At 44.2% G+C, this 24001-nt stretch overlaps 1 protein-coding gene across 8 annotated transcripts in view; it reads left to right on the forward strand.

Annotated features, from left to right (window-relative positions):
• Positions 1 to 24001, forward strand: part of si:ch211-285f17.1 (sickle tail protein) — a 78719-nt gene that overhangs the window by 23247 nt on the left and 31471 nt on the right. For 6 of the 8 annotated variants that reach the window (XM_034560278.1, XM_034560286.1, XM_034560281.1 and 3 more), the window contains exon 2: positions 13688 to 13974. In XM_034560278.1, the coding sequence (XP_034416169.1) occupies positions 13688 to 13974 (287 nt within the window). Of the gene's footprint in view, positions 1 to 13687; positions 13975 to 15924; positions 16146 to 23243; positions 23287 to 24001 lie in introns of those variants that run through there. The other 2 variants (XM_034560284.1, XM_034560283.1) reach the window with 2 other exon arrangements.

Consider the following 24001-nt stretch of genomic DNA (forward strand, 5'->3'; position numbering starts at 1 on the left):
GTAAAACTTTAGCAGTCTTTCTCGCTGATAGGCCGGCCTTTCACGGTATTTTCCATTTTAGCCCAGTAGTGAAGGAGTAGCTCAAAAGTTCCTTCACAGCATTATTTTTTAAAGCTCGTCTTTTCAGATCATATCTATATTACGGGGCAGCCATAAGGTTTACCAGTCTATCATTACATTCCCATAAAAAGGGGGAAAACTATGGCTAGTAATTGGTTTGCTGAGAGTTTCCATTCCCCCAAGATCCCACTCTGCTTGTACCCTAAAAATTCACAGCCACAGAGAATTCCATGAAGTTCTGAATATTTCCATTCATTAATTTTTTTATAATGGCAGGAATAGGGGACGCGGACCCTTAGAACACACGTTCACCCACACACAGTTCAGTCCCGTGTGCGCGTTATCACCCTTTCTTAGCACTTTGTTTCGAGGTTTCCTTCCCGTCGGGCTTTCCTTTCACAAGAACGTGTTTCCTTCCCGGCAGCAGCATAACAATGCCCTGCTTCATTTCAGCTCTCCGAGACCTGAGACCGCCGGAGCCAATGGGCTGCTCGGCACATGCTAAAGCCATTAGGCGCTGGATGACGGTGGTTAGCCACAGAGGCTTCGCAAAATAACCATCTCACTATGTACATAATGAAGCTGAGGGAAGGGACGGGGTACCGTACCAGCTATCTGCATGTGTGTGTGTGTGTGTGCACGTGCAGCCGTGTTGAAATGTGGCGCATTGCCTGTCTGGACCGCCAATCATACAATAAGCAAATCATCAGGAGGAATGTGCTTTATGTTGTTTGTTCACATATTAAGATAGCAATTGATATTACCCTGTGCTGAAGCTTCCTGTGAGTTTAGCCAAAAGCTCCTCCGTGTCTGCTCAGGCGGGCGGATCCCAGCCACGGTTGAGGAGGCCTTTTATTATTAGACTCAGACACATCCCATTTGGTCTCTCAGTCATTCTCAGACAGTTTGATGAAGCACTCGAGAGAATTCCTTAATTACAGTCACCATCTCAATCTGAATTTACGGGGACTGCATCCATAATGCATGTCTTACTTGGTATCAGCGGGCCCCAATTGGACGACTAATAGTCGAATAATACCTCTAAAGCTTCTCAGGGGTTTCTTTGCAGATGTGCAGCTAGGCCTATGTGCAACAATAACATGCAGGGTTCCAACTAAGGAATGTTTTTATCGACAATTTAAGTATTATTTTTACATTGTTCTAATACTTGTGTAGACTGTCAGAGGTTGTGACAAATGCCAACATCAAAATGTAGTCGGCCACTTGGGGGCAGCATAACAAGGTGTAAACAACACTGCCATTGATTTAGTGAAGGCTTTAGCAGACTGTTGTCTGCCTGCACATCCAGAAGACACCGTTTGATTGGCATTTTTGGCCATCTGACAAATATCAGCCCAATATTCATTTTCTGTTGTCTTTTATCTCCACCAACTATCCACCTCTGTCGTTATGAATTCTCAACTACGTCCATCAGCTCGTCGCTATACCTTTGCCTATCTGCCATTTGGTGCTGGGTAACACAGAAGGCTTATCGGAGCATTTCTTACTGAAGGAAACAGCTTCCTGTTGCCACTGGAGACCGGGTTGATGAGAGCAGTGAGACTGAACCAAATAGTGAAGCTCGGGGGAAGCGGAGAGTCAAGTGATTACTCTCTGTAGATCCGTCACAATGTGGGACTCCGTTCACATTGCTCATATCATTTCATTCATTGTAAATAGTCTTTATGAATTTGAGGACATTTGCCATACCTACCACAGACCTCTTGGACAGAAATGAACGTGTTTATTCTGTAAACCCACTGTGTCACATACTGTATTATTATCTCTATGACCAGCATGTGAAAATATTGTTTCTGCTGTTTTTTTGTGTGTGATGTTGTAAACTATAAACTAAGAATGTTTCCGTGCCACCAGGGGACTCTGCTCTGTGTTTTTCCAGAAAACAACCGCTACTTTCTCTTTGGACTATTAACCGGTACAGTTTCTATGGTGCAGCTGCATATTTCACACTCGATGGCAGCATTTAGTTTGAGTGTCAGCTCTCTGATTTCCAGCTCCGCTCCAAAGTTTTTCCTCTCACCAAAAGTGTGTCTCCACGATAGGAAGGACATAAAAGAAATGTTCCCTTTTTAAGGGAACTGCATTGCAGCTGGAGGTCTACAGCATGGGTTTGCAGCATCTAAAGTATCATTTCCACGCGGGTTATGTGTTACACAGCATGTCCCAGTAAGCTGGATTCTGTGCCGCTTTGATCAGGGTAGAGTCCTCTTGCTAATCCGCTTGAGCTCTGGATGTTTGCCCAGGACACACACACACACACTCAGTCACTCACAAATTGTGATTAAAAAACAGATGTGAGGGCCTAGCCAAAAGATGAAATGGTCTGAATGAATCAAAGAGGAACAAACTGACATAACACTCAGATGTTGGACTATACACATTATGGTTAAGTATGTCTGCTGTGCCATTTCATGTGAGTAATATTTTGTATCCAAAGGGAAAGATCACCCCTTACAACCTGTCTTGTAGTTGCATATATCTATTGTCTCCAGAATAATGCTTGTGCTCTGTAACCAGAGCAGTTATAACTAACTTGATGAAGTCAGGCCCACCTGGTCTTTAGTCACACCTCTGATCTCTGATCCATATTTTAATTATGACTGCAGGACAGGATTAGGAAATGTAAATGCTCTCCCTTCCTGTCAATCCTCCTTGTCTATTTTGCCATTTAAGAGGTCTTAATTTTAATTGCTCCGGGCTTAACTGTAAACTCTATGCCTTGTATCGGAGCGCTAAACAGGTGGAAAGGGATTTTTATCTGGTTGCAGCTGATGAGCGGAAAGGGCGTAATGAAAAGATGAAGACGGAGAGAGGAACGGGAAGGAAGAAACAGGATGAGAGAAGAGAGGAAGGCAGGGGAAGGAAGAAGGGGTGCTAACTTGAGTACCTCCCTGCATTACATCACTGAGATGCTTCAGCACTGATGACATTGTCGGGAGGGTGGGGGGACTGGCCCTGGGCATGATGTCATTAGTAACCAATCAGAAAATACAGATACAGTCTGGCCAGCTCCTTAGGCTGAAATAGTCGATCTCTGAAAATGTCTTTTCCCTTTCTCAAATAGCGGAGCCTTTGTGTCTTGTGCGCTTTGTCCTGCGGTTATTTTTAGACTTGTGTGTTAAAACAAATATTTTTCAGACCAGTTCCTGCCTCTGCAACAGAGCAAAGGGTAAGCACAGCTGGCTCTCCCAAAGAGGACGGAGCCATGTAAATATAGCCCGAAGGGAATTAGCATTTAACTAACTTAACAACACTTGAAGGGTCTGCTTTGTGCCTGTCCACATGAATAGACCAGTTTCTACTTTACTGTGTTTGTTACGGACCAAACAGGGATGAGCATCAATTCCAAGCCAGGAAGGTCATGCCGCTGGGGCATTTTAAATTACCTATGTTGTCTTTAAGGGCTGTAACAGTGGGCTTTTTATCACTTTGCACAGCTAAAGTAAAATATAAAATGTCCTTGGACATCAGGAAGCCTTTGACAGCATGTTCTGTGTCGCCGAAGAAGTAATGAGCGGCTAGACATTCATTATAGGTTAATGGACACACACAAACACACACACACACACACACACACACACACCAAAACACGTGGACAACCACCAATTTGAACATGCATGTGTTGTTTTAACATGTTTAACATTTATTTGCGGCTTCCTGACATTGTCCTGCCTATATCGCTTTCTTATATTTCTTATTTACATCCAACAAACACAGAGCAACACTTGCGTTCATCTACTCCTGTGGGAAATATTTGTCCCTTTTAGTCGTTAAATGCTTCATTATGTTCACTCACTAATTGTGCCTGGTGCTGGTGTGGTACAGATGCCACCTGCATCTAGAAACAAGGCTGGTGAGAATCCAAAAAAGGTACAGTCGAGGGTCAAGACAATAAGAGGAAAGACTCTGAAGGGAACTGGAGAGTCAGGTGCCAATTCTCTGAGGTCTTGTCGCTTCGAGTGACTCCTTTAACATTACATGTAGTCGTTTGATCCATTGTAACTACAAATAAATGGATTAGAGCAGCTTTAAAGTTGTGACTTTAGTAGACCGCCTACCTTTCCTGTTGCGTCCACTCTTCACTTTTTATGGCTCAGGCCTTTTAAATGAGCCTGCTGTGCTGCAGGGAGGGCGGGTTGATTACAGTACAGAGGCCAATAACACTAGGAGACCAAATGATGCCAGGTAACTATTTCATGTGCACAGAGAAAAATCAATCACTGGAATTGTTAGACTTGTGCCCACACACTCCTCTGCCATCCATTCACCCGTGACCTGGCTGTGCATTATGGCCCCACTGTGATGAAACTATTAAACTTTGCAGGCACTCACTTTTTCTCCTCCTCTCACATGGGACAGTTGCTGCAGCCACACTATAATAAAGCTTGTGTTATTTCCTTTCTTTCCATCCAGTCGATCCTCTACATGCTTGTGATTTAACTAAGTAATATGCTCGGACAGCTCTTGAAAATATGTTTTAAGTGACTATAGTTCCTAAACATTCTCATTTTTTACAGAGTGTTCGCGGGGGTATTGGGGGGTGCACTTAACCTACACCATTTCAGTTTATGCATGCATTTGAATAGGTCTGGCCACATTTACAAACCTTTCAGCCCCCTCTGCTGCACAGAGCCTTAAGCTTGGAAGCGGTCCACCCACTGACCCACACATACGCACACATCCACACTGGGACACACAGCCAGAGACGCACAGACAGCACACAGCAGGTTTCACAGATAAAGACCGGGACAGAGGCACTAGTGTTCCCAGGGTTCTCAGAGAGGCTCCCTCTGAACGGGGGCCTATTTCACATCCCTGCACCACCTGCATCACTTATCAGCTCCAGCAGCACTCGCCGCTCCAAAGCAGGACCTCATGGAGCCACTCCGTTTCATAAGCTCTCTGACGCACACAGTTGGAGACACTTGGCCTGTGTAACATTAGCGGAGCAGTGTAGTCTTTAGGCGTTTGAGCTGTATATTGATATAATACAACTTTATCCTCAATCTGAATGTCTTACAGTGAATTTACAAAAGCAGATACTTTTTTTTTACTTATTTGATTTATTAAGACTTTCCTGAGCTGTTGGGTAGCAATACCCTTTAAGTTTATGTTAGTTATGCTACCACGAGCATGCAGAGGAAACAGGGAGAGAAGGAGATAGGCAGTGCAAGGTGGTAGGCGGGGGGGTGAGAAACACATCATTCACTGGCTGGCCAAGTCCAGGACCTAAGCTGCTTATCACTATGAAGAGAGTCACTTGCAGCGCAATCACTTTTTTTATAAACTTGTGAGAGAGCAGGCATATTGAAAGGCATATGCAGGCTGAACGCATAGTTAACTCGCTGCAGCAGAAGGGACCAAAGTTGCATTAATTTGCTGAGGACTTTGCTGTGAAATCTCTGGTGCTTCTTCATAGACGTCTGTCTAACACCATCTAATTATCACCAGATAAGAAGAGCAGGTGCCTCCCTCGGTATTTTAGGTAAACCATATTTTTTATTTACTGGAGGCACACTTCAATGTGCTTGTGTTTATGTGCCTGCGCGAGTTTTTGTTTTGTATGTATGCTGATATCGCAAGTGCGTTTCCGCTGTGCGAAACTTGTTTTGAATTTGTTGACAGAGTGAACTCGCCAAAATAGATAGGAGATATCTTATCAACAAGCACACAGTTTGAGAGAAATCGACTTGTTCTCACTTCATGCAGTTTCCTGTGGCAAAACTCCAACAGGCATCATTCTGCTGGCTGATGGACAGTTTGTACTTCGAGTCCATAGGCAGATCGCATGACCAGAGTCCCATGCAGATACAGGCTTAAAGGATCAATCTTCCCCAAAATAAATAGCATAAAAAGTCAGTTGATATTTTGTTATCCACCCAGCCATTAGTGTGCATGCATACAACAGCCCTGCATGAATATTAGAATGATCAGTTGAGGTGTTGAGGTGTTTATTCAGCTTTACATCCAAACTGGAGACTGTATTTTGTGGTGGTCTTAAATTGTATAGCGCGTTACTGAGTGGCAATTTTAATATTACATTTTAATATTTTGAATACTATTATTTACCTCTGCGGGTCGAGTAAATGTAATGTAACAACTGCCATGGCAGTCACTCGCCTGGCCAAAAATATATTACACTCGGATGAAAATATTAAAATGTTGCCCAGCCCTAGTCACACTCGGTAGGCTGTTAAACAGATGAGTCACTCCCACCGGGGACTCGGCATGATTAAATTAACTGCAATGAAATAGTTTCTGTTATCTGTTATCCAGGGAGAGGGCGGATCTCCTCGGGAGACTCTTGGTCCTCGGGAAGTGAATCAGATTACAAAGTAAAAGTCTATCTTAGTCAGGGGAGAAGAGGTAGCATGATGTCCTCTTCCCAGCTGCAACTGGGGCCTCCCCATCAGGACGCCACCGGCCTCGCTTGTTGGCCCAGAGACGGTTGTCATGGGAGACCCGCAGACATCTGAGCCGGTGTCTAGGTTGACTTACACCTACTCTAGCCACGAGTTAATGAAGTGTACACACTGCTGGGGTTTACTGGCAAACACATGTGCGCTTGTGTGCATAGACACACACCGAGAGACACACTAACAAACACACCGGTTCATTAAGCAGCACTTAGTGTCTCAGTTAATAAACGACAAAGGAAATATGCTGGAGTTTACTTCCTCGTGCAAGATTGAGGAGCAACACAAACACACTTTCCTCTTATATTCTCTTTCACACACACACACAGGCACACACTCATACACTCAGACACACAAATCCCCCCCCCCATGGTTCTACATCATGCCTGGTGCATCTTCAACAGCACCCCCTGGTGTGATGAAAATGCAGTGCATCTCAAACATATAGCAACAACTTGTTTGGAACGGAGGAGGCAATAGCCGGGGAGCTGGTTCGGATTGATCCGGGCCTGATGTGCGTCAGAGAGGGGTAGAAAGGCCCAGCGTCTGTGCTGATGAGTGGAGCTGGCCAATAAACAAAGCTGTTTGTTTGAGTTGTCCTCTGGCGCAAGTATCAGAACTAACAAGCCCGCTCTGCCGATGGGTCCTCTCTCAGCTCCTGTTAGCTTGTTTACAATAGCTGGAGAGAGAAAAAAGCAAGGGAAGGAGGGATGAGGGAGACAGAGGAAAACATATTTATTTGTAGACTTCACCCGGTCAAACCTTTTTTCGAAGTTGTAGTCTATTCAGTCGGAAAGGTGTTAACTTTAAAAGATCTACAAGTCTTAGGATCCCACTTGGAAGCAAAGCACAGCAAAAATCAATTTGGCGTGCTTCATTGAGCCCAGCTACAGTTAAAAGCCTCCCGCTGGGAGTCCCCTGTGTGATACATATCCTTTAGATTCAACCTTTATTTTGCAATTTTAGGCTGTCAAATTCTCTGCAGTTCCATCGCTGCATGTTTTGATATCGCATCTGCTCACCCCACCAGACCACACGTCTGTAACTCATATCTTTTGGCAGCCCTGTCTGTTTATAAAGCTTCACCAGAGCAGAGAGTCCGGACAGGCCTGTGTGTCTGACTAGACGCATACACACATTCTTACTGGTTGTATCTACACATACGCACGTGTATCTTAATTGAAAAGTGCATCACAATCAGTGTACGCGCCACAGAGCTGTGGGTGTCCACAAGTCTGAGCTGAGACAGATGTTGCATGGTCTAAGCCAACAGGGTGTGGACGTACGCTCATTAACAGTTGCAGGGCAGCTGGGAGATGTCTCATTAGGAGAGAGAAAGAGGGGTGGGAAAGATAGTGAAGGTGAAGACGAAGAAGAGATAAACATTTTTTTAAAGCAGGGGGAAATCCAGTCATGACAAGAGTTACAGAACTTCAGGAGGAGAATCTGTATCTTGACTATTTTAGCCACTAATGAGATTTAATCGTTCAGCTTCATATGTATAATTCATGTGTGGTGCTTTATTTCATGGTGCTTTATTCCTGAGGGAGTGGAACCGTTTTAATGGGGAGGACAGCCAGTGAGGAGTTTAGAAACGATGGTATCTGTTGACTGTGCTGTAGTTCACAGTGTGGGCTACGGGTGAATGCTCTTAGTACACATACGCATTGTGGACTTCACTCTTGAAACCACAGGTCACGTAAACACAGAGAGAGGAGAAGGATGTGGTTGAATCACGAAGAAATGTGTAGGAGTGGACGTTTTTCTTGAGAAGAGCAAGAATTTCTGAATTATTTGAAAACCATATTGAATTCATTAAGGCCAGTTCTGTGCTGATACAGCATGAAAAAAAAACCAAGACAAAATAGCAGCCTGCTGTCCTAAAGGAATCGTGACATTGTGACCTGAAAGTCATATAATCAACCTCCCAAAATGAAAACAAAGTAGCACTGATCCACGGCCTTTTGGAGGAGGGAACTTGGGGGTAAAGGTCGCCTCATTCACAATGGTCTCTCTGATTGGTGGATTTCATATGTGGACAATTTTCCTTGGCAACGAGCCTGAGGAGGAACTCAAAATTAAATCCCTCCCACCTGAAGGTTCCTATTTCACCTTTCTCTTTGTAAAGAATCACTTTCACACATGTGGTGTGTTTTTCCCATTGTGGGCAAAATTCTTAAGCGTTGACATCCTTGAAAATGTCAGTTTTTTATGACTTCAACATGCAAAGAGTGAAACAGATACCCAGATTGGAAGTGAGATATTTCCTGCTTGTGTGTGTGTGTGTGTGTGTGTGTGTGTGTGTGTGCACATTTGTTGTGAAAAATGTGGCCAGTCTGCATTGCGGGGGCATTTCTGGAACTCTGGTGTCAGTTACCTGCACAGAAAGAGCTTATCTGTCAGATCAGCAATCGGTGAAGAAATCTGCGTCTCTTTCTGTGCGCTTTGAGCAGGGTCACCTCCACAGACTCTCACACATCGGCCTTCTCCTGGAGCTTGGCAGGGTCAGTGTGCAGCGCTGACTGTGGGCGGAAGAGAGTAACAAGATAAGTGAAGGGCACGGAATCAGGTGGTCTGACAGGAAGGACAACTGATGGGAAAACAAAGGATCTTTAGGGACAAGATGCGGAGCAGGGAGACAATATGTCGACAGTTTTTAGCAGTTTAACCATAAGCCATAATTCCTGTTGTAAAACAAATGAATGGAATTAGACTATTTCACTTTGCTAACTAATTTACTTCAAGATGTTTTTGAAACACATACCCAATACTTACCTATTTTATTTTAGGATGTTGTCATCATAAAACAATGGTGCGGCTGTACAAGGAGCGCTTTGACCTAAATGCTATTATTTGCCTGCTAACAAGTGTACATAATTATATAATCAGGGAATATTTTAACTGAACTGAATGAAAAGATTAAAATCAGCAAGAGATTTTTTTTTGTTCCCACCACTACAATTCATCCTGTAGTTTCAAGAATGTATTCAAAACCACAAAGTCAACCTCATGGTGATGCAAAAAGGAAACGTCCTGGGATATTTGTGAAGGTATTTCAGTCTGGACCAAAGCGATGGACCAACCGGTACGGGTAGAAATCTTTTTTTTTGAGCCATTATTATTTCCTCCCACTTGCAGCGTTTTTCAAACAAGATTTAAAGTCTCAGTCCAAATCACGCTAAACTTTATATTATATCAATGTATTGAATTGTATGAAGCTAATGTATTCTTATCACATTTAAATAAGATAATTTTTTAACACAGGGCTCAGTTCCACTTCATGGATCATGTGATATCCCGATAACTTCTACATAATAAAAATACTGTCGGAGCCCCAGTGGACCAGCGTTGTTATGTGTATCACTATTCATGGCTTCAGAGTATCGTTATGTGAGCCCTGCTTTTATTGCACACAACAGGGCTTTGTATCTAACTGCATAGTTAGGGGACAGTAATAGTAGGGGAGAGTGGGAGTGCGCTCAGGGATACATTCCTCCATAAATAAGTGACAATCAGAAAGTAAGTGCAAACAGCAGGAGGCCCCACTCCTCATCAGACCTGCGTGCTCCTGGGCCAGTTTTTCATGTTGTCGTTCCACCGAGGGAACTGTCATTTATTCAGCACTGGCAGCTGTCAAACAGAGAGCGACGTTCTTAAGCTGGACCGAGACACAATGCCCTGGGGTGGGGGGGGGGTAAAAGTGCATCGAGGCAGGTTAAGGCCACAGGGTGTAATTCTTGGTTTGGAAGAGCTGCTTTACTTATGTCTGAGGTCAGGCTGAAGGCTGACCTCTTGGTTGTGATGTTGTGCGTGTTATTGTCAGGACTGAAACACGGACACTAGTCGCTCTGGCTGCCGTGGCCGCGATGAAAAGGATTTCAGTTGCATTTCTCTGGAAGATTTTCACATTTCAGACCATGTTTGACACTCAGTCAACTTTGGATTATATATTGTCAAATATTTCATGTAAATGTTCAAGAAAAAGCAAAAACTAGAGGATAGTTGTTATTGAAAAGCTAGTTTTAAGTTTGCCAAATGACAATTTAACTATAAAACATTGTTATTGGAGGCTGGGGGGGGGGGGGGGGGCTCATTTTGTTGTTGTATATTAGTCAATACATAGCCTACTGTCGGTGTTTTCAAAAAAACCTGCAATGTGTTTCATAAAGATTGAGCTGAAGTTGGAGGTTAAGTTAACTTTCTGGATTCTATGTTGCTGCTTTTATCAATTACACTGGAGAAATCTATAAGAAAAGGATGCAATAGCATTTTTACTGCGCTACAGCTGCTGCTCTATCCATCTGCTCATAAAGGCCCCGCTGAACATGTTCAAGCCTGCTCTCTGGCCGGAGGAATTGACTAACATATGCCGAAGTAGACGAGGTGGACCGAGGTGAAGCTCGCGCAACAATAAAAGGAAATGACATCTCCTCACAAAAACAAACTCTCGGAATCGAATGAGCATTGCAGACAGCTATGTAAAGAGTGTTAGCATAGCATGGCGCTAACTTCAGTGCCGCAGTATAATGACATGATCCCTGTCTATTGGCCTGTTAAATGTCTGCCTATTGTGGCGGAGAGCCGGAGCACGTGAGCGGGTGAGAGCAGACAGTGGGTGGAAGCAGACTTGTCTCCATATGTTAGACATCGTCCGTCAGCTGCGGCATTGTGTTTGTTCACGCGCTCACCCCACCGCTTTCAATTACATGGCCCACAAACTAGGCCATTGATCCCCTCACGTTTTCCTGTCAAGGTATGCCAATTTGCGCCTTCTTCTTGCACATTTTGATCAGGTCACTTACATCAGCTGCTGCGAAGAAATGATCTCATGCCGAGTCGCAGCCCTTCCCCAACCCTGTCCTCCTTTTACATAAACACAATGAATATATATATATATATATATATCGCTCCAGACGTTTATGTGCTGGCACGTTAGCACAATATACGAAGTCGGCGAGCATGTTTGCTGACTGTCAGGCAAATAGGACAGTGTTGCTTTTAATAAAACCCAGAGAAGACTACACACAAAGACTGGTGTCTCCTGTGAGGTTCCTAATTGGAAACAACACCGCCTGCAGGATGGTTACTTGTCTTAGACAGTCGTGTTGATCAGATAACTCCATCTCATATAAGCTGGCTGCCATGCGCTGTGAGCAGTTTGGATGTGGCTCAGAAGTAGGTTATGATACATTTGGATGCATGCTAGTGTCTGGTGGGCCCCTCTGTGGGGATTGAGAGTTAAACAAGAGACAGCTTGCAAACAAAGACCTGTGTATGTGTGTGTGTGTGTGTGTGTGTGTGTGTGTGTGTGTGTGTGTGTGTGTGTGTGTGTGTGTGTGTGTGTGTGTGTGTGTCTGTGCGTGTGCGTGTGCGTGTGTCAGACAGTTTGACTGACACCTGATAGTCTTAGAGTCTAGTTTTAAGATGAGATTTGTTGTCCTGTATCTCTCTCTCTCGGACACATTTACATTCAGCCTATGGCCACTCCATGGTAGCAGAAGAGCTTTTAGCCTGCGGGCGAGGGGCTAGTCGCTCTGGGTCCTGGAATGCAGTTGACTTTCTAAATCCCCACCAGTCTATCCTGGGGCTGTGGGGCAGGGCCTATCTCAAGCCCCCTTTTTCCACGTGAGCTACGTCTGGAATCTCTAAGCGAGCCGTTAGCTCATTCCCCGAGTCTTACTCCTTCACCGTCGCTGTGTGTGTTGATCCCAAAAGTGCAATGGAAGAGGAAATAGCAGATGAAGACAAAGATTGTTCACTTGGGGAAGGTAATGAGCTTTCTGACATGCCACCCGCAAATTAATTCTGATCCTTTAGAGGTTTGAGTCTGTTCTCTCTGCTGAGTGTAATTTGGTTAGCAGTGGGGAAACTGTTTAGGAGTTAAAAATAGGATTTGGAAGAACATGAGACTACTGCAGCTCTGAACTTGAGAGGTGTGGGGGTTTGGGCCGATGGTGCTGGTGACGGAGCTTAATCGTGACGCTCCACCACTTTGAGTATTTCTCCAAAAATGCGGCCTGATTTTGTGTTAACTGTAAAAGGGTATTTTTTCTGCATAAGATCTGCAGGGGAAAACTGTAGATTACATTACCTCCCTCTCAGTCCCAACATGTCTTTGATAAGCACACAGCATGCTTTCAAGCCTTCGAAAAAGAAAAAAAAGAAAAGCCATATTAAAACAACCCACAATAGTGGAAGATTAGTTGAACTATCCATTTTCAACTATTGAGGAGCTGAACTCAAGAAGAGGTCCTTCATGTTCTGTCATTATCCTCTGAAAGGTACACATTACAGCTCTACCTGCCTCTCCTCTCCTTTCCTCTCCTCTCTTGCAGAATCGCAGGGGAAAGATGTCAGATTGATGGATTATTTATCCATCCCCCGGGCACTGATTGATTTAACAAGATAACAGAGTGCAAAGATATGTTTGTGTTCAGAGGTTGTATTCATTCTGCGCTAAAATCAAATATCCATCTCCAACTTTTGTTGAAGAAAGTATTTGTGTCTGATAAAAGGGGACAACTTGCAGTTTAAAGTATAGGCTCAAGCCTTCCCAAAAAGTAACAAAAGACATTTACTTACAAGAAAATGTTATTAAAATGGCAACCTTCAATTCAATTTATTGTATCAAGCAGTTTTAGCTCATTTTTACTTTTTTGCAAGGCTCTGGATGCATAAACAGATGCTCTGCATATCGTTAGAGAGTTTTTCCATTTGTGTTCTTACTTTAACGGATATCCTTGTCTTTTATATTAAGGAAGGAAGCCTGAACATCTGCTTCAATTCTGTGTTTTCATCCCCAATTTTCTGTCTATCAGATTAAATTGTGGATTTTAGTGCTGATGTAAAACAGCATGAATATATAATGAACTGGGTCAACGCCATATGTGTATTTTGGCGTTGCTTTAACATGATTGTGCATATGGATTCTGTTGGTTTCATCTTTTCCTTACTTTCTCGAATGGAGTGCGTTATAGTAAAAGAGAAGAGCTCACAGTCTGAATTATCTGCACTTTGTTCAGGTCCGGTTTGTCTCAGATGGTTGAATTTGCCCTGTCGTGCCCTCTTCATGACCTCTGGAATGAGAAACACACACACACACACTCACACTCACACACACTCGCTGTCATAACATCAGCACAGCACATTTGTTTTGACCCCTTGCCTCTCTGTCCCCTCTGTCCCCTCAGAACAAAGCAAGAGCAACCTGAAGGTAACCTCCTCGGAGGACGCCCAGCACGTAAGCCGCAGACAGGCCTCCCCAAATGGGACGGCTCCTTCAAAAGGGGACGCCAAAGGCAGCCGCACTGTCCCTCGTAGGCACACATTAGGGGGAGCCCGCGGCTCTCGAGAGATCCTGGCGATGCAGCCGCCAGACATGGACAAGAAGAGGGAGGCCTTCCTGGAGCATCTGAAGCAGAAATACCCCCATCATGCCTCAGCGATCATGGGCCACCAGGAAAGGCTGCGAGAGCAGGTCAGTGCGGTTGAGAGAGGAATCGGGTGTGCAATGTTGTCGTTTGTCTTAGTATAAATAAAAAACAAGAAATAAAGCGATAAAGTGTAGTGGGAAAGATGTCGCACATAATGACAACACAGAGCTACCCCTAAGCTTGTAAGGAGCGTTTTAGCATCTTTCAGGCATTGTTTTAGTTTTTTTCGGCCTGCAAACTCCATCCACCTTGTTTCTAGATGGAAGCAGCTGTTGTCGGTGTAAAATGTCTAATAGTTGTTTATTCTTTGAAGTCCGTTTAATACCCACTGCAGCAGCTATATTTACCATAATTTCATATTATTTTTTAATTTTATCTGACACAAATGTATCCTACACCTGCCAATTCAAATGCGACACAATTAGAACTCAAATACATAGACAACCTTGCGGAGAATTAGAAGAGTAGATACCACTCTCAAGTTTGTATGCTAAATATGTGGCTGGTGCCAGCAGCCTGTTAGCTTAGCTTCAAAGGAATCGGACACACATCCCCCGGTACGACGGCACATCGTTGTTTATACACCGCAGTTTGTATCCAGATTAGACAAACAAGGCACAACATGTTAATTGATTAGGGAGCTTTTGAGTAACTGGCACATGGATTGTGTTACCCTAATGTACAACGCCAAGATGCTGCTGGCCCCAGTTTACTATTCACATATGACAGAGGTATTTATTTTCTTGTCCAACTCTTGGCAGAAAGCATCAGACATATTTTCTCATAGACGTTGAACTAATTATTTGACGTGAGAACAGAGATTGAAGATGGCTGGCAGTGCACATTACATGATGCATACGGCTGTTTATGACATACTCACATGTGGACGTCTAAGTGTTCTTATATGGTCACAATGGGGTATTGTTATTTTCCTCTGCAGACTGAGGTAGTTACATTGCAGCAAAACAATTTTCTCCTCTCCCTTTTTTTTTTTGCCGCAGGTTAAATGTGAAGTCTATCCTATAAATCTGCCTGTCACGTTTCCCTCCCACAGCTGCTGTGAAACCGCAATGTGGTGTTTTTGCGAAGGAGTAGAAAACACGTGAAGAGTTTGAATTGTCCGCACACTCTTAACGCCTGTTTTCCCATAATTGGATTTGCCCATAGCTTCAGACTGCTTTTCCATTTACTCTAGACGACAGTAGGGCGTATTAAGTATACACGTCTTCATGTTGTTTTGGAGCATTTACTCATCGCAATTACTTGTCGTCTCTTTTGAAGTCAAGGAAGTTGACGGGGGGGGGGGGGGACACAGAGGGAGTCACGACCAGGGCATTTGGCTCACCTGGTCATTGTCTGCTTGTTTGCTCCGGGTCAGGAGAGACAAAAGGGAGGGGCAAGCTGGCTTTGTAGCCAAAACAATTGAGGTAATGATGAGATTGGCACTGAGCCACAGGGGAGCTCCAGGCAGTGGTACAAGGCATTGTGCAGGAGGAATTGTGTGTGCTGCTCTCAGACCAGCCCACGCAGCCTGCACACATGCAAAGTGAACCCTTTTTCACGAGGAACTGATCGTCAACTCTTTGAATTTGCATGGGTAACATCAGTCAGCAGGGATGCTGTGTTGTGTTACTCCAAACCTATCAACCCAACTGTGTTTTTGTGTTTGTGCTATGTATGAGAGAGAGAGAGAGAGAGAGAGAGAGAGAGAGAGAGAGAGAGAGAGAGAGAGAGAGAGAGAGAGAGAGAGAGAGAGAGAGAGAGAGAGAGAGAGAGAGAGAGAGAGAGAGAGAGAGATTTGGGCTTACATGTGTGCTCTCTAAATGTATTATTTTGCCTCCAAGTATCTCTGGGAAAGCTGTGCGCATCTGAAGTTGCGCAGGGAAATGGAGTTTGTTGTGAGGTCGAGGTAGTCTGACAGGTAAATTCAGCTCTGAACTGGGGTGGAGTCAGAGTTGCCATAGTGACTCGTGATGTCACTGCTGGAGAGGCTCAGTTTACGTGTAGGTGCCTGCTGGAGCGAGCTGGCTGCGCGAGCGCTGTGCAGTGTGCGTGTGCGTGTGCGTGTGTGCGGGGACGCTGCTCTGCAGAACGGGCGATGGATCTGAAGAATGTCTCGAGGCATGGCTCCGCGGAGGAATAGAAGTAAAGTTTACAGACAGACGGAATAAAAGTGTCTCACCGACGCCTTCAGCCCGTGCAGAGGCAATACAAGGTAGGAGAGCCGACAGTCACAAACTTTGCTGTTGTTTTTGTTGTTTTTTACGCAGTCCAGCCATTGCGTGCCATTGTGAGCACGACCGCACTAATGCACGGATTATTGCGCTCTTAAGCGAAGTGTAGTCCGCCCGGGGAGGGTTTGTGCTGCGGCAGAGTGCACGTCGGCGCGTGTCAGGTGCCGCAAACTTTCCAAGAAGCAATAGCACAAGTTTTATTAGGACGCACGAGTTGTGTTATAGGAAAAAGGAGAAGAAGAAAGAAGAAGAAAAGAAAAAAAACCGGATGAAAAAGTCTTCATCCGCAACTGATCCCTTCACGTCGCGGATGTTTGGTTCGACCGACGCCGTGAGGTGGTCGGCAGTAATTCACCCGTAAAGTACAATATACCTGCAGCAGCTCCCCATAACCCGAACGAGATGGCACGAGCATATAAAGCAGAGCAAATGATCGACTGAACGGAAGTTACGGGTTAACAACGTGCCATATCTCGCAGGATGTTAAATATGGAGCATAATATAGGCATTTTTACTGATTTCACGCTGTTGGTTACTGATATTACAGATACATGTTTTGCAATGACGTTGTGATAGATATGTGGTCAAAGAACCATTACGTCTGAGATTTAGTAAATTCATATTTCAATTTCTTTGGGTGTCAATTGAGCTTTTATAAAGATCCAGAATGACTTTCAGAATCTAAATGAAACTAGTAGTGGATACTGCCCACTATAGTACACAATACTGGCTTCCCTTCCAGTTATTGGTTCTTATTGGATTCTCACTCGTCTTATTCTTGGCATGCATTGAATGTATTATTGTATTGACAGATTTCAATTTCAGCTTTTATTTCTGGCAATTTGATTCCATTATATTATCTTTGATGTATCCAGGGTTGGTGGATTTGTACATGCAATAAGAAGCAGCAAGAGGAGGACTATTTTTGTTTGTTTATGTATGTGCTTGTATAGAAAATTATGTTTGGGGTTGTTCCGGGGTCATAGATAATTTTGTTTGGAATATACTGTTATTATAAGCACGGGGTTAACTTTCATAATGGTTGAGTTACTATGAAAAACTGTAAATCCAATTTGTGTTATTACAAAACTTTTTTGAGTTCCTCCCTCAGCTGCTGAATCGCTGAAATAAGAACGAGAGATAAAATGATCCGTTGGTGCTGACATGCTGACTTGTTACTTTTAAATTGATTTGGGGATAAAACTACTTGTATGTTATTCAGCTGTTGGGAGTGAGCGTTTGATTGGTGATGTCTCTTGAGTTCACGTCAGGGAAGGAAATACAAGACGTTGTGAGAAAGCAGACTGGTTTGAACAGGAATTTCTGGCAAATGAACACAGAGCTGATGAATAAAAAATTTAAAAAAAGATGATTGAAGACCACTTTTGACGTTATCTAATTTGCGATGTCAATATGAATGCAACCGTTCCCCGCTAATATCAACGGCAGAAAACTAAAATGACACGTTTATTGAAGCGTTTGTCATTTTGTGTCCCGGGGAGGTGAAATTCATTATTCTGCGTTAAAAGAAAACCATAAAGTAAACAAGTCAAGTGGCTGATAGGCGGTGCAGCACCGAGGTTCTCACGCAGGCATGAAAGTGCCGACGATACAGGAAAGACAACATCAGTGGCAACAATGCACGCTTCAGAGGTGAGAAAGAATTGTCTCCGGGGGTTTGAGTTGCAAAGGCGGGGATTTATCAAGGTCGAGCAGAGGTTGGGAAGATGATATCGCTTCAGTCTGAAAGGTGGATGACCCCACTCCACCTAGCATGACTGCACACACATGTACACACACACACACACACACACACACACTGACTATAAGGTACCCCTCAATTCTTCCCTCACATCCTTCTGTGATCTTTAAACCCGCTACACAAGCGAGTGGTTTCATTTCCTCCTCTCATCAGGTCAGCAAAGACCTGGATCCCACCCAAGGGAGATGAGATAATATCCCACTGGCCTGACCGCCACCCATCCTGTCTCTCTCTCTCTCTCTCTCTCTCTCTCTCTCTCTCTCTCTCTCTGTGTGCTCGGGGGCTTTGACGAGCACAAACTGAACTGCTTGACCGATCACAGACCCACGCACACAATTCCCTTCTTCCGCCTGTGTGTCAGTGTCTGTGTGTGATGAGCTGTGACGTGCGAGGCCCCCGGTTTCTCTACAGAGTGCAGCGGTCATGTACAGCTGTCTGCAGCTGTGGGCACCAGACAGACAGACAGACAGGCGGGCAGGCGGGCGGGCAGACAGGTCTGTCTCCCCCAAACTGTGATAATCTATTGGCTGATTGGAGCACAGATACAGTAGCAGCGTGAGTCAAAATCGGCTGCTCTTGTCTTCCAGCTCCGTGTGTCAGTGGGCTGTGTTGAAGAAAGGTGATGTCAGGTATTTCTATGCAGCAATCACAAACTGAACAATACCGCCGGTAAATTCATATTTTTTATTTATTTCTGGCTTAGGGTGAGGCCATTTTTCAATTCATCACAATGCAGTCTCTTGTACTTGTAACGTAGTTTTTGTCTGTTTTATTAACCTTTTTTGGAAAACCAGTTTTCGGTTGTTTGCCATTGAAATGACGGCACACATGGTGAACATGTTGAGAGCGGCTGTCTGTGTGTACTAAAAAGCCAAGATGTCGTGCAACCCCTCGACATTGAAAGCACATCATGCATTGAATAAATAAAAATGTGCTTTATTAAATTACAAAATACATATGTTTACAAATATAGCATTTGTCAAAGTAGGCATTTTAAAGGTAGTGTTTCCCTCTTCATGCACACACAATCTATTGTTGGTAACTGTCTTGTTATACACCATTTGTTAGTTATTGCGATATACCAATTCATGTTGAGAAAAAAAGCCACATAAATACTCCTCATTTGTCATTATACACAGTAAATGTTCTGTAAACCCTCCCGCTGAGTCTGCAACATTTGGCCGGAACCCCACATACTTCCCTCTGCGGGCTCCTGGCCCTGCTACACTCTTGCTCCCTAGAAGCAAGGTCGGCTAGATAACACTGGCTCTGAGCATGCATTACCTCCCTGGGAGAGATCTGAATCAAAGAATAGGGAGGAAGTTTTGGGAGGAGTGTTTTTAACTAAACTGCACAAAGGAAAAAAATAATCATTCTTTGTCTTCCACTCTTGGCACAGTATTCATGCACTATCACAAGAGTTGACAGAGATGATCGGGTAACCACACATGAGGATTATTGCACGCTGGAACATTTTGACCCATGTGATATCTTCACAAAAGCCCTCTTTGTCGCAGCCTGTATTGCACCTTGTGTCTGAAATCACACAACCAGACACTGTGTGCAGCAGGTCTGCAGCAAAACATCTGCTTCGGATCATCATCAAACCTCCTCCACCGACCATCAGGAACAGGAGCGGCACTGTTTTTAATAGCATCTGCCACCTCGGCACGAAGTGACAGTTTGAACGCTACTGCGAGTAACACAAACAAGAAGCACGAGGTTAATGACGAGCATTCGTTGACCTGCCAGTTAATAGGGGTTATGTGGGGGGTGGGGGGTTTGGGGGGTGCAGCACCCCAACTGAGAGGACAAGTGGTCCGTGGAGCGGCGCCAAGGCTGTGTCTAATCCTGAGTGTCGTGGGGAGGGAAGGGCTGGAGGGGGGGGGGGGTTAAGCCACTCTGACAGAAGGCCCTGATGGACCTGCCTCTGATCACTGCTGATAATGAGTCAAGCCAGACAGAATTTTACACACAATGCAACGCCAGTGTATTAATCAGACCTGCTAATCAGGTCTGAGCTTTTTGCAGTGTACTGTGCTGCAGCTCGTCTTACCGACAGAAGTCAGCGTTGTCTTCAGATATATTGTCGGTCCTCTAGTTTAACTGGCGGGTGGCGGTACGGAGGATCCTAAAAAAAGTTCAGGTTTTCTTGACATATTTGCTGAGAATGGTGGTGAAATATCTGGGACCTCTTTCACCTCACGCCATTACATTCCTTTGGGTGCAATTAAGGCTGTTTGTCAATACAGTAGTTTGCAGCCTGAGGAGCATTCCTTGGCTTTTATCACCCCGGCTGTCGCTCTATGCTGCACCACACCGGCAGAAAGAAACATATCCAACGTTTGAATTTTGTAATATATCGCCACTAATAACATGAGATGAGTTGTTTTTTTTAACTGTCAGTTACTGAATAGCCTACGCCCTCAAATGCCACATCCTTCCCAGTAGTTACCTGTTTGGTTGGTTTTTTATGTTTCCTTGGCTCTTGAAGGAGGCACAAGGCTTCAAGCATGTTGGCATCCTTCCCATTCTTTGTTTGTTCAGCAAGTTTGATGCAAGTCATTAATAGACTAGCTAATGGACAAAATGTGCTGTGACCAGTCAGGATGATATGACACATATGCTGTTGGTTCATGCTTCAGATCTAGAACATGTTGACGGATCGCCATCACTGGCACAACTGTTCATATCTTTTATATATTGACAAAAATATTACAAGTTGTATCACCCCCGCAGCACCAAATGGGGGCAAGCAGGAGAAGGGGTTTCTCCCTGTTTTCCTCCATCTGTAACGCTGCTATCTTTGCATGCAGCCTGACATCTGGACTCCACCTTGGGCCAAAGGTATGAGCCTAACTTCAAAAAGGCAATCAGACACAGAGGCACATCGGGATGAGTTCACCGCTGACGGGACCGGCTCCAAGCATCTGGCTCAAACCTTATTTTGATCCCCTGTGCTTTACTTCCAGTCGACCCTTCTCAGTGCAGACAAAGGGGTGCAGTGTGGTTGTGGGGCAGAGCAAAGCACTGGCGGCAACTTGGCTCAAAGTCAGACGTGCTTTTCTAAATGTTTCAAACAAATCTTCAGCAGATAGAACGAGAAGGAGGTTTATATTTTACTAAACAATAATGACATAGAGTTATCGCCGACTGGGAACACCTGGAATAGGAGTAAGTGTACAGTGGGAAAGTAAATATTTCAGGCATCAGCAGCAAATGGAATCAGTAATAAATTAGATTATTTGACAGAAATGGAGCATGCGTTGCAGTTTAATCATAGCACCACCTCCCCGGGGTGACACCATAATTTTTCTCAACTATGGCTGATGTTTTACATATCCAGGTACCTGTTGGTTTAGTTTGCTGCTTCGCACTTTGCAGATGGTGTGAACATGGAAGCTAAAATAATAAGCTGTCAGCTCAGTGCAGAGGAAAATATAACACTATAAGCATCAGTGCGTGCTGTTTATTAACAGTTGAGTTTTCATGACTTATCACATCACTGAGTCATCCAGAGCTAAGAGCTCAGAATTGTGGGTGTGAGCAATGTTTATCATTGTGTCTCTCAGAGGTCAAAAACAGGTCATGTCTCGATCAGTCAACAAGAGGATAAAAACAATGGATAGTTATAAGAAATTATAGATAAGCACATAAAATAGTCTGTATTTAACTTTCAAGTATAAAATAAACGCTGATCACTTTTTTCAGGAGATTCAGAAACGTTACATGCAGTTTTATCAAGTTAAATTAAAACTTCAGTTTACTCCTGATTATCTGACTCCTTTTCCTCTACACACAGAAACGCGGGTATAATAAATCTCAGTGGAGGAGCGCATGTTGTTAATTAGGCATGAAGAGCAAAGCCATTATCAGGGCTGGTTTTATGGGACGAAAGAGGAGACTTGACACTTGACAAAATACCGTGATTTAAAACCACACTCTAAATATATTGTTATGGAATAAAGGTGCAAAAAGCTTTAGCTTCGGCAGTACTAGAATAAAGCCCCTTTGATCCCAGTAGATTATATGCGCGTTTCTGTGTGTGCAACATGATGTAGAGGATGCAGGACTCTGGTTTCTCGGGAGAGAAGAAAGCCGTCTTTGTTTTGGTAACCACGGGCTCGGAGCCACACACACATCCACGCGTTCTCAGGTATACTCCAGAGAGCTCAAATTAGACCTGGAAGTGATTTTGTTCAGGAGAGACGCTCTCTGGAGGCGGACCAGGTTCATGTTGAGGACGTGTCATGTGAACGGGCCATCGGAAATATGAGCGTGCTCTGTCCACTGTGCATATGTGGATGGGTGCTCTTTGTGTTTCAGCATGCAGGGGTCCTGTGGGAGTGTGTGTGGAGTGTGTGTGTGTGTGTGTGTGTGTGCGTGTGCGCGTGGTGTGTGCATGTGTGTGAGTGAGTGTGTGTGTGGTTACCTGGGATAATGTTAGTGTTCCCAGGTTAAATGTGTTTTGCTGTTGATGAAGTGATTTTAAAGAACAAGTCCTTGACAGATCATTGCCCGCGCAGCCCCCGTTGGCAAATAGTTGGCATGTATTTTTTTTTTGTTAGAGTGGGAAAGACTTAATACTTTGGTGGGTGTGAGCAAATCGTTGCATGCAAGACGAGTAAATGATCTGTCTTGGTATAAGTCTGGACCTGTCATTTTATGCAAGGCCTCGCCTTGAACGCGTGTTTTAAAACTGTCAATGAAAAAGTGAAGTCTAGCAACACCAATTGCTCTTCCTGCAATGATTCCAACAATGTGTGAGCGTGTGATCATGCATTCGGTGTGTCTGAGTGTGTGTGTGTGTGTGTGTGTGTGTGTGGGTGTGTGTGTGTGTGTGTGTGTGTGGATGTGGGTGTGTTCTATAGGACGAGGGCCTGCTGAGTGTATCTATCTTGCATATGCTGTGAGGATTCCTGAAGGTAGAGCAGGGTCTTATCTCTTCTGGACACCAGTGTCATTTCTCTGTCTTCAGCCACTGGGCAGTGAGATGGAAGCTGAGATGGACATGTGGATTAGTGTTCGAGCTGCCGTTTTATGATGAAATGCTTTTTTTTTTTTTTGCCCTGAATGGAAACTTTATGTCGTGTTTCGGGGATCCTATTTTCTACTCGTAGGCTGCTGAAGAAATATTTGAACGTTGTGATTCGCACAGACCTCCCTAATTCTAAGTCTCGCTCAGTCGTGCACCAATGCATAACGTCAGACATACAAAAAAGCGGGGGCATCCGCTGTGAGTTACATCAGAAAGGGAAGGGAGCAGGACGGGCAGTTGTACAGAGGGCTGGAATAACAAGTGGAGGAAATGATCCTGTTTCCAGTCACTGCTGAAAGGATATCGCCGTCGGTCTGATATGGTAAATACTACATTTATGCTTTTTTAGATGATTTAGAACGTGATGTCATGTTTGTCATGAAATGTGTTTGAGCAGGACCGAGGATGACTCATGAATTCAGATTGAAAGGACTTTTAAAACTGGTGTGGCGACTCAAGACTCAAAGAGTTTTCTACTCCACAAATTCCCACTGGCCGATATATCTGATGGTCACGCAAAGTTGACTTTTGTAACCTCTGTCATTCAGGGGAGTGGCGATGTCTGCTGGTGATAACCGTGACTAAGTCATTTATGCGTGAGTGGGCGGAAAATCAATTGGACGGCGTGGCTCAGTTGTTGGAAATGTCAGTGGCGGAAGAGATAGTCATCTTGCCTCCTCTGAACGGGGTCAGCAGACACAGCATTGTGCTTTCATTTGCAGTCTGAATGGCAGATCTGCTTGATTATATTTAACTTGCCAATGTCATATTTTGTTAATAGGATGATAATGGCTGTGGTTATTTTTCTGCCTGACGTGGTCTTTTGATTATAAACTCGTAGATTGTAGGACTCGAACTGCCACAACTTCTAGCTTCACCTTCACTGTCAGCTTTGACTGTGCACACTATAAAATCATCTCCTTTTAACACACTAATTAACAAACGGGCCCATTTTTTCGAAAGGTCATCTGGGGATTTGGATGAAGGGATTAGAGGAGGAATGCATCAGAGGAGGGAGGGAGAGAGGGATGTGGTAG

This window comes from Cyclopterus lumpus, chromosome 20 (genome assembly GCF_009769545.1).
Source record: "Cyclopterus lumpus isolate fCycLum1 chromosome 20, fCycLum1.pri, whole genome shotgun sequence".
Lineage (NCBI taxonomy): Eukaryota > Metazoa > Chordata > Actinopteri > Perciformes > Cyclopteridae > Cyclopterus > Cyclopterus lumpus.